This window comes from Zosterops lateralis (assembly GCF_965231275.1).
Source record: "Zosterops lateralis genome assembly, chromosome: 6".
NCBI classification, from domain to species: Eukaryota; Metazoa; Chordata; class Aves; order Passeriformes; family Zosteropidae; genus Zosterops; species Zosterops lateralis.
The window spans coordinates 15367007-15380489 of NC_139761.1; the positions used below are offsets into that span (position 1 = coordinate 15367007).

The 13483-nt window shown below is 39.0% G+C and overlaps 1 protein-coding gene across 2 annotated transcripts in view; it reads right to left on the reverse strand.

Annotated features, from left to right (window-relative positions):
* UNC79 (unc-79 homolog, NALCN channel complex subunit) overlaps positions 1–13483 on the reverse strand; it is a gene marked incomplete at its 5' end in the record, with an annotated part of 106278 nt that overhangs the window by 41394 nt on the left and 51401 nt on the right. For both annotated transcript variants that reach the window (XM_083864446.1, XM_083864445.1), the window contains 5 exons: positions 2266–2373; positions 4099–5313; positions 6674–6823; positions 9699–9861; positions 10602–10784. In XM_083864446.1, coding sequence (XP_083720572.1) covers positions 2266–2373; positions 4099–5313; positions 6674–6823; positions 9699–9861; positions 10602–10784 — 1819 coding nt within the window. The remainder of the gene's footprint in view (positions 1–2265; positions 2374–4098; positions 5314–6673; positions 6824–9698; positions 9862–10601; positions 10785–13483) is intronic.

Consider the following 13483-nt stretch of genomic DNA (forward strand, 5'->3'; position numbering starts at 1 on the left):
TGATTTCTCAATGACAGCAATGATTTCAAATAATGATAAGTTAAGGGGAAAATAGACCAAAAACCACCAAAATTCAAACCACTAGAGAGCTAAAAAAAAAAAAAAAAAAAAAAAAAAAAAAAAAAAAACCACAAAAACAAAGTTGCCTGCCTTTGAACAGTGTTGGATCCAGGATGATTGCTGTGGACCAGGATGTGACTTTTCATGCCTGTGACCAACTAGTGGTAAAGGGAAGTGTGCTGGTACAAGGCTGTGTTTTGGATCTAGGGTTGATAATAAAAAGATGTTTTGTTATTGCTGAACATGGCTTACACAGAGCCAAGGCCTTTTCTGCTTTCCATGCTGCCACACTGGTGAGGAGACTGGGAGGAGACACAGTCAGGACAAGTGAGCCAAACTGACCAAAGGGATGTTCAAGACCATATGGAATCATGTTCAGTATATAAAGTGTATTAAAGAAGGAGGAAGGGGAGGACACACTTGGAGTGATAGATTTCATCTTCCCCAGTCACCATTACCTGTGATGGGGCTCTGCTCTCCTGGAGATGGCTGAACACCTGCCTGCCCATGGGAAGCAGGGAAATAACTCTTTGTTTTGCTCTGTTTGCATGCATGGGTTTTGCTTTCCCTATTAAACTGCCTTTATCTCAGCCCATGAGTTTTCCAGGTTTTGCCCTTCCCATTCTTTCCCCTATCCTGCTGGTGGGAGCAGCTGTCTGGGGCTTGGATGCTGGCTGGGGTTAAATCATGACAGAGGGGAGGTTTTCCTCTATCAGGTTTTCTGCAAGAAACCTAACACGCCCATTAAAAGATCAGTAACCTTCATACAGTGGCTGGAAACACTTTCCATTTGTTATCTACTGATCTGGTCAATTCTTCCCTTCCTGTAGAATTCTCTACTCAAAAAGAGAAGTCCAAAGGCAAACCCTTCCTATTGCAGTCAATGTTGTATGCTTTGTGTGGCCAGGCACTGGCTGTACAAGTAATATTGCTTACTTGTGTTACAGAGGTGCCTTGTGCTCACAGTCCTGATCTGGGCCTACTATGCAAAACACTGTAAAGATACATAGTAGAAGATTAAAACTATTTCAGTCTAAATCTACAAGAGACACAATGGAAGAATCCATATCCCTTTTTCCAGCTGGAAACTGAAGCAAGTTTCCAGACAGAAGAAAGAAATATTTACATAGGAATGCAGGCTCAACATCATATAGGTACTATTCCCAGTTTCATATGTTGGAATTTCCAGGAACCAGTAGCACTAGGCTAAAAAGCAAGAGACATAGGTCTTAACTGGCACCTCTTCACTTGCTTCAGTAAGTGGCATCTGTATCATTAGGTGGGCAAAAAATGTACACTATGAGATGCACATGACCCAAGATGCTTGTGGGAAAACTGGGGAGGTACTGAACTAGCATGTCTAAAATAACATTCTTCCTTTAATAAGCCAGACACCCCTTCCAATCAAATCAGAAGACGATGACTTTCAAAAACTAAAATTTAACATTGCTATAGCAATCTGGAATTGAAGTTCAGCAAGACAGTTGAGCTGACCTAGAAGTTCATTAGTATCAAAGGAAGTCACTTCCCCTCCCCTTTTTTACTAGCAACAGTTCCCCCCCTCTGGCCTTCAGATGTGTTACTTAGATGAACACACCATTTTGAATTTTGTTAAGTGTTCTAAGGTACCTCCACCTTAACATCTTATCTTCATGTGCTCTGTTAAGCCATATGTCATGTCTACTTTAAGCAACATAGTTCACTTTCAATTGAAATGGTTATGGGAGTCCCAGATAAAGAGTGACCACATTTCAGCAAGCAGCTGAGCAAGTGGCATTCAAGGCATTTTACAAAAATTGCAAGAGATTTTTTTTTTCCTAAAGTACAGCAAAAAATGTACCAGAGGCCATAGTAGCAGCCCTCTAGACTCTCATCTTCTGCTTCTGTGCACTGACAGTTGACAATGCTTTCTCACAGGGGAAAATAAATATTCAGCTTTAGTGAATTACTGCTTTTAGCTGCTACCTACTGTAATTCAGGAAAAACACATTTGCAAACTTGCCATGGCCCAAGAGAAAATCTTTAGCTACTAACTGTTAAAATGCTGCTGACCATCAAAGATTTAACAGTTCTAATGATATCTAAAACATCTGTACTTCAAAGAATCAAAGGAACTTAGAGGAAGGAATTTACCATATATTATGTGCATCTGATGCTCAAATACAATAACTTTGATTTTAATCCTCAAACCAGAGGCAAACTTACTTGATATGGAAGAGTGACTACTTGTCTCTGGAACACCTGCTTCAAGGGTTGGTGCAGATGATGACTCTCTTGGCATTTCCAGTGTTGAAAGTCCTTTGGCAGCAGGATCTGCATGTGAAAATTTTGTTTAAACTCTCAGCATTTAAAATCAAAGTTTTTTATCTTCCTTCTCCCTAGATGCCATTTTCACATCATTTCAGTCATCCATTCACCATCTGGCCTTCCCAGTAGTTTTAAAAGGATTCAGCATGTTTGTCATAAGAATTTTTATAGGAGAACAGGGATCTATTTCTTAAAATCACTTTTTAAAAGAGAATTCTGCCTATGGTCTTTAGAACTCACAACTAGTAAGTGCACGTAGAGTTTGATATTGATGTCACTCAAGTGATTATTGGAACGACCAACATGGAAATAAGAGACCACTGATGTAAAGCTAGTTTAAGCAACAGATTTTAAAAGCCTTAACTCCAACATGTCATCAGTTTTCATTCAAGAGGCTGCTGATTTAGCATTTGATCCTGAAGATTCATAGTTAAAAATTCTGCATTAAAAAGGTTCCACGTGGTGTTTCAGAATTGGGACAGCCCTTCCAAGCAGTTTCAAGGGTAACAGTGTTCATTACTGCATGAAAACTGGCCCTTGTTAATGGTCAAAAAAGCACTGAGTCTAATTGAACAATTTTTTCAAGACCCTGCTTCTCTATAGGAAAGGTTCAAAAGCACTCAGCTCTCTTTAATTTTTATAAAGCTCCGGTAGTCCTTCAGCTTCTTAGAACCATAAATGGGATGACAGGCCTGAAACCTAAAGGGAACAGTAACTATGATGACACGGAACAATTTCACCTTGTAAAAGTGGAATATCCTAAGAAGAATTTATACTGTGGTTCCCTCTGAAGTAAAAAAGTAGGGGCAGGAATTCATAAATATTCCTCCTCCCTTTAATGGCAACAAAGAACTGAGGCCTGGCAGATTCTGTCCTTTTTCATTAATATGTTAAAAAACCTAGTAAAATTTTAATAACTGAAAAATACTAGGGGAAAAAAAAAAACACCAGCCAAGAAATTAAAAAGGCAACAGCATACAGTTTTTCAAACAGTTTGATAGATCCAAAAAGAATCTGAGGAAAAGCTAAAACTCACCTTCTCTCCACCTGAAAACCTTAGTAACAAAACTTTGCATTGAAATCACCTGAAAAAAAAACTTAGGGTACAGAGAGGATTGCCCATCTTTGAATTTTAAATCTTTAACAAACACAAACCATGAAAACGTTGTGGATACCCAGTACAAAGAAGGCTACAAACAGGTTTTAGTGCATAAAAACAAAATATATGTGTATGCTTATGTCTAAATGTAAACTGTGTTTAATTCCAAGTGCTCTTACTTCTGAAGTCTACAGCCTGCTCAGCCTTGCACTTTGTGATCCATTCTGCTTTCCACTGCCTTATGCTGGCAAAAGAAATAAGGGCCAAAAATCACTACAACAAAAGAGAATCAGTGTAGCATGGACTAGATTAGCAAGACAAAAGGCACAGAAGTATGACCATTTTTCTGACTCCCAGCACAAAGGGGACAGGGGGTTTAATTCCTGAACTTGGATATCAGAATGAGTATTTTTGCCACGGAACTCCACTTCTGTTTCAAATGGGCCCTCTACACATTCATCATACCTGAATGGTTTGTTCCTTGTAAGAAACAAACACCTGAAAGCACTCAGCTAGCACATCAGATGCTATAAATACCACATCTCTCTATAAACATACACATTTCCTTACACAGGTCTGTTACTAAAACCTTCATGCAAAAATAAACCTTTTGATCGGGTGAGAGAGCTCACCTGCCTCCTTCTGCTCTCCCAGCTTGTCAAGGATGTTAAAAGAAATGTCCAGGTATTCTCTCTGAATAGCACTCACAGCAATCTTCCTCTGCTTCCTTTGGCGAGGAACAATCTGAATCTTAAATTCTGACTCCTCAGTCTCCCCTTCTTGTTTCTGCTCTGTGTTTTGTTCAGTGTCAGACTCTGTATTGGTATCAAGTTTATCACCTTCTGTTTGCTTTTCAGAATCTTCAGGGACTTTAATAAGGACTGTCTTTACATTTGGGCTTGGAATTGTTCCACTAGGTTTAATTTCCTCCACACCGAGCTCAGAGTTATCATCAAGGGACATTTCTGGAAGGGCAGATGATTTCTGCAGCAGGTCCCTTTTCTGTTTCAGTGTTAACGAGTTTCCAGAGGACATGTCATGAAATTCTTCTGGCTTAATTAACTCTGAAGAGTCTTTCTGATCTTTGGGAGAAGTGGAAATGACTTCCTCCATTCCTGCTGAAGTGTTGTTGCTTGTATCCTTAGAACTAAAGTCTTTGGAGCAATCTTCAATGCTGAACTGTACCAGTGGAGTTGTGCTGAGGCTGAGTGCAGACACATTGATGGGAGTTGAAGGAGAGGAAACAGCAGTTTTGCCAGAGACCTCATCATTCAGCGGGTTTGTTGTTTCTTCCTCTTCATCACTCTCCACTATTCTAAGGGGAGGAAGTGGTTCAAAGACTAAAGAGTCACTATCTGAAGTGGAGAGCACTGAATGTTTTTCAGGACCCGATGTTGAATCGGAGGACAAGTCTATCAGATCTAAATCTTCCTTGGGACCAGCAGTTTTAACTGGGGAGTCCACTTTCACTTCATAGGTTTCCATGCAATTCAGCCTAACCTCTGGTATGACGGGTCTTTTTGTCTCCTGGAAACTCTCAGTGTGAGGAAGACTCTCCTGTGTGTCCACATGCTCAGCCTTGGTAGAGGAGTTCTGGCGGGAGCGGCCGTGGTCGCTGTGCCTGTGTGCGGCGTGGGCGGGCGGCTTGTCTAAGTCACAGCGGTCAATGCAGGACTTCCTGCGATGCTCGTCTAGCGAGAACAGCAGGGAGTCTGCATTCCCTATATCAAGAGATTTTTGTTTCAGAGAGCGCAGTTTTTTTTTCTGAATGCTTTCTTCTCTCACACAGCGCAGAATGCTGTCTTGTAAGGCCCCCGTCTCTCTATATTCAGCCAGCTCTATTTCACCTGATCAAAACAGAAAAAGCTAATACTACCTCAGTTGGAGACTTTTGGCAGATACCTTCATCTTTATATCACAATTCAACATTTTATACATTTTATACATTTTAAATACAAACCCAGTATTAGTCAACATTGCCTACAGGTTGTTTGAACCTCAGAACCAAATTATATGGATTTTTACAACAAATAATAACAAAAACCTGCTATTTGGATAGTAGAGTTTACCTAAATGTTGTCCAAAGTCTATTCATCCTGGACAGATGTACCTTGAAGATGACTGTTTAACCTTGTGCATTGGAAGGAGGTGGCATAGGCATGTAATTTCCACAGATACTTGGGATAGCTGCATGTAGTACACCTATTATCTACTGCAGCAGAAAGATTTTAAAATGGATTCTTCTGATTCAAGAAGTAAGGGTAGTATTGGCACTGAGGACATTGCAGCACAAGCCTGAGATCAGAGAAATTTTCCCTGGTGATCCTAGAACCCAGAAGGGTCCAGCAGCTATTACAGCACTCAGTCCTCCCTCCTCATCCTGGGGAGGAGGGGAGCAAGCACAGCTGCACCTGCTGGCAGTGCCACTGCACTGGTTCTTTGCTTCGTGAACACACTCACTGAGAACATTTCCAAATATTATCACCATTATAATTATTATGAATTACATATTTTCACATAAAACAGGGTATTCCTTAGGCATTAATATCCCCATATTTCAAAATACTCCATATACAAATAACTGTGCAGAAAAAACAGTGATAGGAGTTTAAGTGTTCAGTCTAGTCAGAATCACTTCCCCTCCCTCTGCAAACACCTAGAAAAAAAAAAAAAAAAAAAAAAAAAACAGGCAGGTGGATGGTAGTAAAAATCTCTTCAACTTTTTTTTGGCTATTGATTCCAGACACCTAAATTTGAAATCAAAATAGTTCCTACTTTTTGAAAACCCCATTTCTGCCAATGGAAAACCATAATATTTGCGGCAGCAACAACAACAAATTTGCCTACTGTAGACACCCACCTTATCAACAAAATCAGTTTCTGGGGAAAAAATAATTTAAGCAAAAAGTTTTCAGCCCAATGGTTGAAGAAAATTCAAAAAAAATCCTCTTAATTGTTTTTAATTCAGAAGAGCTTAGTGCTTCAGAAAACAACTGCTGATTTTAGGTATTTTTAATCTGGAGTGCCTATTGAAAATCCTGAAAGATAACTCATTCAGGGAAATGAATGAGTTATCTTCAGAGTCAGACAGAGTAGTTATATTAAAATTAGGCAGTGCAATAAACTCTACAAAGAAAGTTGGTAGCTTGAAACTAGAGTAGGAAATTGTATTTCTGCATGAGTTTATACTAACAAAACATTTCATACTTCTCTGAGCATTCATCTCAACTGGTTGATATTTCACCATTTTGCTGCCACCAATTCTCTTCAGTCTTGCAAAGAAAGTTTGAGACTCTTTATTGCAAGGTCCAGTTGGTGTATCATGAATATCAGATTCATCAAAAACACTGTCTTCCTCTGCTGGAGAAAGAAAAAATATTGTTACTCTTGACAGAATGCAATTTCTTGAATGAAAAGCTGTCTATGTAACAAAACCTCAGCTAGTGTCAACTAAACTTGAATTGCAAAATGAAGTTTGCAAGAAAATTTGTATCCCAGGTTTAACTTTGTCATTCTTGTTACATCTTAAGTTAAGGTCAGAGACAAATGAAAAATGGGTTACAGTGCAACAAAAGCATAACAAAGCTTTTACTATTCTAAGTTTTTCTTCTCTACTGATAATAATCAAGATTCTTTTGATAGAAGAAATACACTAGATCAGGACACTGACTTGAGTAAACAACTTCTGTAGTGCTCAGTGAGAAATGGCAAATTGAAGAAGATGTAAATTAGTGAAAGAACTGCAAGGTAAGTAATAAACCAGCAAAATGAGAAAGTGAGTAAAAAATAAATAGATCATCTTGGGAAGCTGATAATGATAATATAATAAGACCTAAGAGTTTGAATTATGGAATTATTGACCTAAGTAGTAATAGTAAAACATTATGCCCTGATTTCAGACCAGACACATGAAAATGGCAAAGAGAAGAAAGATCCAAATCTATTTATCCATTAAAAAAAAAAAGCCATATTATCTATATGAAATGGCTATTAAAAAAAATAAAAATAAAAAAAATAAAAAAAACCCAACCAGAAATAAAAAGAAAAATAAAAATTACATATATATATGCGGAATCATTCTGTAATTCTACATCCAGTGATTCATCTCCAAGGAAATAAGAAACACTGCTGGGACAATAAAGAAGACAGAGCACTCAAAAGAAAAACAAAGTCTGCCTTGTTTATTCTAGCAAGCAAATATGGAGTGGAAATGCATTTCGTGTCTGGGAGGGAAGGGGTAAGTAAGTCAAAGAGACAGAATGGACAAAAACTAAAGACTTAAATGAGGCATAAATATCTTCTGCTTTGAAATTGCTGGGAAGTTGCTAGTACATGTGAAGCTATGAAACTGCCACCTAAAGGCATCAGGGACAAGATACCTAATTGAAATGATGAATCCAGAAAAATTAATCAAACTTGATGGTAAGAATTTCTACAGGAACTGGCTTTAATAAGTTAGAAGATCACTTTTAATGTCATGGCCTATGTGTAACTTCTTCCCCTTAGCAACAAATGCTTCTTGTCCAAATACTTAACATGAGTTCTACAGCACTCTGTACATTTGATCCCCACAACACTCATGATCCCCACAACAAAGTTTGGCAGAAAAATTAGGAAAAAAGTTCAATAGTGGGGAAATCCATCTTAAGCACAGGAATTTCTGCTGCCTGACAACAAAATCCTCATCTGTTCACTATCTAAACACCACCTCTGATGATGACAGCAACACACACACACACATTACCTGACCAGGGATTAAACAAGTCTCTTTAGAAAAAGTTGGAAAGGCTTCAACTTTTTAAGTCCCTATGAAATTACACTGGTTGCTTTTTGCAAGTGAAAGGAAACTTTTCTATATCCTCCTTTCCCTGCAACCCTTCCACAAAGGAGGAGAACAAGCCCTGTGGTTAAGTCAGTATTTACAGAGTAAAATTTGCCCATTTATGGTCCTTTACCTCTATGCAGCCCAAAGCCCTTCACAATAGCTTTGGGAAGCAAGTAAATATTATTCTCCTAACTGTAAACATAAGGAAACAATGCTAAATTGAGACACAAGGCCACCCAGGGAACCAGTATTGGACAAGCTGGGCACTTGGGCACCTCAATTTGTCTTTAAGATGTCTCAGAACCAATCCAGAAAGTTAATGCACTTTATAAATGCCTTTGTAAGTTATTATGAATTCAGTCATTAACTTGTCTCAAAACAAAGACAAATTCATAGTAAGGCCACAATTCTCTCTTAGCCCTCCACTAGCAATACAAAATGTCCAACTGAGTGAGGTTATGCAATATATAGTTTAAATCCACATTAAGATTGCTTTAATTTACTAGAGCAGAATAATAGGGTGTTCAGGTAAACAAAATATTGTGATCTTGTTTTGCTGGACACCTTTTCACAAGCAACAAGCAGCAAAAGAGGAAAAGGTACTGACATGAAAACAAGAGAGTTTCTCAGATTTTTCTTCAGAGGAGTTTGCTGCATACTACTAAGACTATTTGAGAAGGAAGATGTAAACAGCCAATAAGCAGCTAAAAGGAAAAATAGCTGAAAGAAGGCTACAGAATATCAAAAGAACCTGTTAATCATTAAGACTTATTAGGTAACTAACTTCACAAACCTCAGGAATTACACTCAGTGACACTACAGCATTTGAAGCCCCAAGTTTACACCAGTTCACCTCATCCCAGTACCTCTGCTACACCTAGCAAGCACATACAGAGCTCACAATCAGACACAAAACCATTCTTTTGCCTTTAGACATCCACCTACACGTTTGCATTAACCTTGTCAACTTCAGCTCCTTTAAAGAGAACAGCAAACTATAGACTGAATTCACAGCCTTCTCTTTTCAGTATCAGTATTTGCTACTATTCCATGTTATTACAAAGTTAAGTCAGAATGGGGTGTCAGGCTGGTTGCACACTTTGTGTTTGGAGGATCACCTAGCACTGCCATAGAAAAGGCCAAAGACTATGCAGACATGGTGATTGAACCATTATATCTAAGATACACTCCCCTGGGAGATGTGAGCCCATTTGTGCTATGCTCAGCCTACAGGACAGCTGAGAATGTTTCTTACTATACTTGGCTATCCTGGTCAGGTAAGTCACATTTCAGACTCGGAAGTATTACGTTCTAAAGTTCAGACCATATTTACCCATTTCTACAACATCTGCAATGCTTAAGGAATTAAACCAATGACTCTCATACAAATAAGAGTGTTAAAAGTACCTTTCTCCTTTTCACTGTATCGGCTTATGTTACTGTTGTCACTATACAAAGGACCAGCAGTTGCATGGGGCTTGCAGCTGTGATACTGAGCGTTGAGGGTATTGACTGTGATGTGGATTAGGTGAAGTACAATCTTGCTGATTTCACAGTCTCTGTAGGGGTACTGGCCAGCAAAAGAGAAGAACTTCAGCTTTAAAACTAACTTTTCTTCTTGGATAAACATTTAGGCAGTAAAACAGAAAAATTACAATAATATTGTCAGCTGGATGCCCTTTGTCATGTCATTTTCAAAGGGAAAGCCTTGATTATACATTTCCAAATATATCATGAGAAGCAGGACTGCTGTCAGCTTTGTACACAGAATTATTTTAATAAAATGTTAAAAGTCCATATTAGTAACATTTGGTGTCTGTGCTTCCTTGTACACCTTACAGACCTGCTAGAAATTTGTTAAGCATATCAAAAGTATTTGCAGCTCCATTTCAGAGCGTAAATGCATTACATTTTAACAGCATCTCCTAAAAAGCATCACTCAGCTGAAGAATACAAACTGCTAAACTGACACACTCCCCCATTTAAAGTCACCATTGTTTTTTTAAAACTAATTCTAAGTTACTCAAAATACTCCTCACTCAAAATTTTCCTGTTTTATTATCCATATTTTCTTTTCTCAGGTAAACACCTGAAAGACAATAAAGACTGCAGAAGCACAGAGGTAGTCAGTAGCACAGACTAAATCCTAACTGTTTCAGACACTGAAATTAAATGCAGTGAGTAATTATATCAAAGAAAATTGTCCTTTATAGTTCCATTCACCTGTCACACATTTAGGTGTTCCCTGTAACAAATTTCAAATTGAAGTGTAAATTTTTCTGTGGACAGCGTCTTGTAAAGACCACTCACCTTATAGAGAATAACAAGCAAAGCCTTTAACCACATCTGCCGAATGTGAGGTTTGAGGGACCAGAGGGAGCAGCGAGGAGGCTGCTGAAAATAATGCCTCAGCTGAGGACAACTGCAATATTTCAACACCTGCACCACCAAGGGAAGAAGGTGTTTTCCCAGGTTGATGTTATAGTCCATCACCTGAAAAGAACACAGGAGTTACCTCACCAAAACCAAATCCACTGATGTTAAAAAGCAAAATCATCAATACAGTTGTGGTATTAGGTAAGTGAAAATAAATCAGTGGTTTTAAGGAAATCTCACTACCATTTAGAAGCTTTCTGCCAGCTGCCACCTTCTCATTTTAGCCAAATAGGCAGAATGAAACAAAGAAAATGTGTTCTGAAAGCCTTTCATCCAGCACAATTTAAATTTTAAGATACACTGGCAAGTTCATAAAATATATTATGCTGAAATAGCCTTGTATTATAGCACATGTTGATCGTGCTTCAATACACAAAACCATATCATGTATATCCCATGTTTAACAGACAGGATGCACTTGTGAGTTTTGGGGGTTGAGTAGTTTGGTTATTTGGGGACTTTGCATTAACATTTTAGCGTTGCATTGGCATTTTTCACTTTTTTCTCAATAGGCTTGTGACATTAAGCATTAGGGTTTTTCAAGCCCCAGGTTCTAGAACCAGGTAATGACACTAGGTTCCCACTCTCCAGCAAAGGTATCTACTATGTTAGGAAGTTTAAGCACATAAATCCTAAATGATCCAAGAATAAAGCAAATGAAAAATATCTTGTTCTCAATAAAATGCTCATCAATCTTAGGTAGTAGTGTTGCTGCAGACAGCTTGCTCTGATTACTGGTAGTCACATCTCTTACCTCCACCACGACCTTTGAAGAGCATCATGTTATTTGGGGTCAGTGGTTTGAATCCTAGGAGTGATTCAAAAGTGCAGTGAAGCTATAGATTCCCACTACCCTGGCACAACTTTGTTTTCACTTGAAACTGCAATGCCATTTTTCATAATCTCCCCATCAGTCTTCCAACACAAGCTATTTTTAAAATCACACATGCTGAAAATCAGCAGTTAAACCAGATCATAACAAGGCTCCACAAAGTCCTTGTGTCTGATGCTGATGTCTGATGTCCTACACTGGTTGTCATCTGGGAAGGTGTAACAGCAGGTCAAGGCAAATCCAGCACACCCCCTGCATCTAACATGTCCCTGCCCCTGTTGGTGGACTTACTGCATTTTATCAGCAGCTCTCTACATCTAAACAGCCAGTCTATACTTCCTTTGTTTTGTTTTTATTAGAACAAGCAGATGAGACTAATTTACAAACACTAAACTCACAGTCTCAAGTTGTCTCCTGAACAAGCTGACTAGAATATTTCCCCTGTAAAATCCTCCAGTTTGATGTGCAGTTGTCTCAAATACTTGTGTTGCATGTGTAGAGCTAAACAGATGAACCCCATGTCTATCCATGTAGGGTGAGCCAGTCGAATATACGATTTATAATCACCAAATTTGGTCCTACCCTGTAAAGCCGTGTTCCCTCAGGGAGTGACAGTTAAACAGCACTGTCAGGAAAAGCTCATCCATCCAAAGCAGACAGAGCACTGCCTGACCGGGCACGTCCTACAATGCAAACGTGCCCGGTGCTGAGCAGAGCCATTTTACAAGCTGCCGCAGGAAAATAAAGAATGAAGGAATAAAGGAATGAGGGAATAAAGGAATAACAGAATAAAGGAATAAGGGAACAAAGGAATAAAGGCTGCTGGAGAGGCAGAGCGAAGCCCGCGCCGGGACAACAGCGCCACCGCGCGGGCAAACGCCGCCACTGCAGAGAACCCCGCGCCTTGGGGAGCCCAAAACACTCGGAGTTCACGGCGAAAAACACTGAGCACTGAGACTTTTTTTTTTTTTTTTTTTTTTTTTTTTTTAAATTGAACTATCACTCGAACCAAGGCTGGAAGCAAACCCAACGAACCAGCAAGCCAACCTAATTCCAATCTTTATGGAGCTGACGGGGTAAAGCAAGTATTTATGGCTTGGGAAAGAAGAGTAACTGAAATAGATCTCTTAAGAGCTCAGTACTAAGTTTTCACTCTGTAAACACAGTTTAGGATTGCAAGTGGCTTCTCTTGCAGCAAAGGTGATTCCAAACACAAAGCAGCCCTACAGCTAAGAAAAGAAATCTCCCAAAATACAAATTAAGTTGATGTCTGCTGCACAGAGAAAACCCCTGGCCTACTGAAGCTCTCAAACTCCTTTTGACATCAGAGGAACCAGGATTCAATTATAAAGCTTTTAAACACAAATGGTGAATTTGGCTCACACAAAACATTTTAAAGGTGGAAGAGAAAGGCAGGGGCTGATATTTACAGTTGCAGTAAGGAGTACTTCTGAAAATTAGGCCAATTATAATCACTGAAATTTGGCCTTCCAAACTTGGAAGACATTTGGAAAACACTTGGAAAACACAAACTTGGAAGATGCTGCCCCTGTGACCCGAACTGCCACTTCCAGACTCTCAATACAAGGGCAACAGGTCTGAATCTCCTTTTACACTCTTTAAGTTAAAAATGCACAAATGAAAGAGGATTAACACAGAGCGATGGTGCTCTGGGACAATGGAACCCGATGCTTTTGCAGCTACTCAGTTTGCATTAACACCATCTATTTTGCCTCCTGAAATATGGATGTACTTGACATCTCCCCAGCTGTGAAAGTTTATCCAACTATCAACATCACATTTAACTTTGGAAAATCACCGATTCCAATGCATGAACCAGAAAATCTTGGTAAGAATTGCAGATCCAGAAGAGACAAGGATAGCTTTGAGCAATGTTGGAAGGTTACAGCAGACATCTGAAATC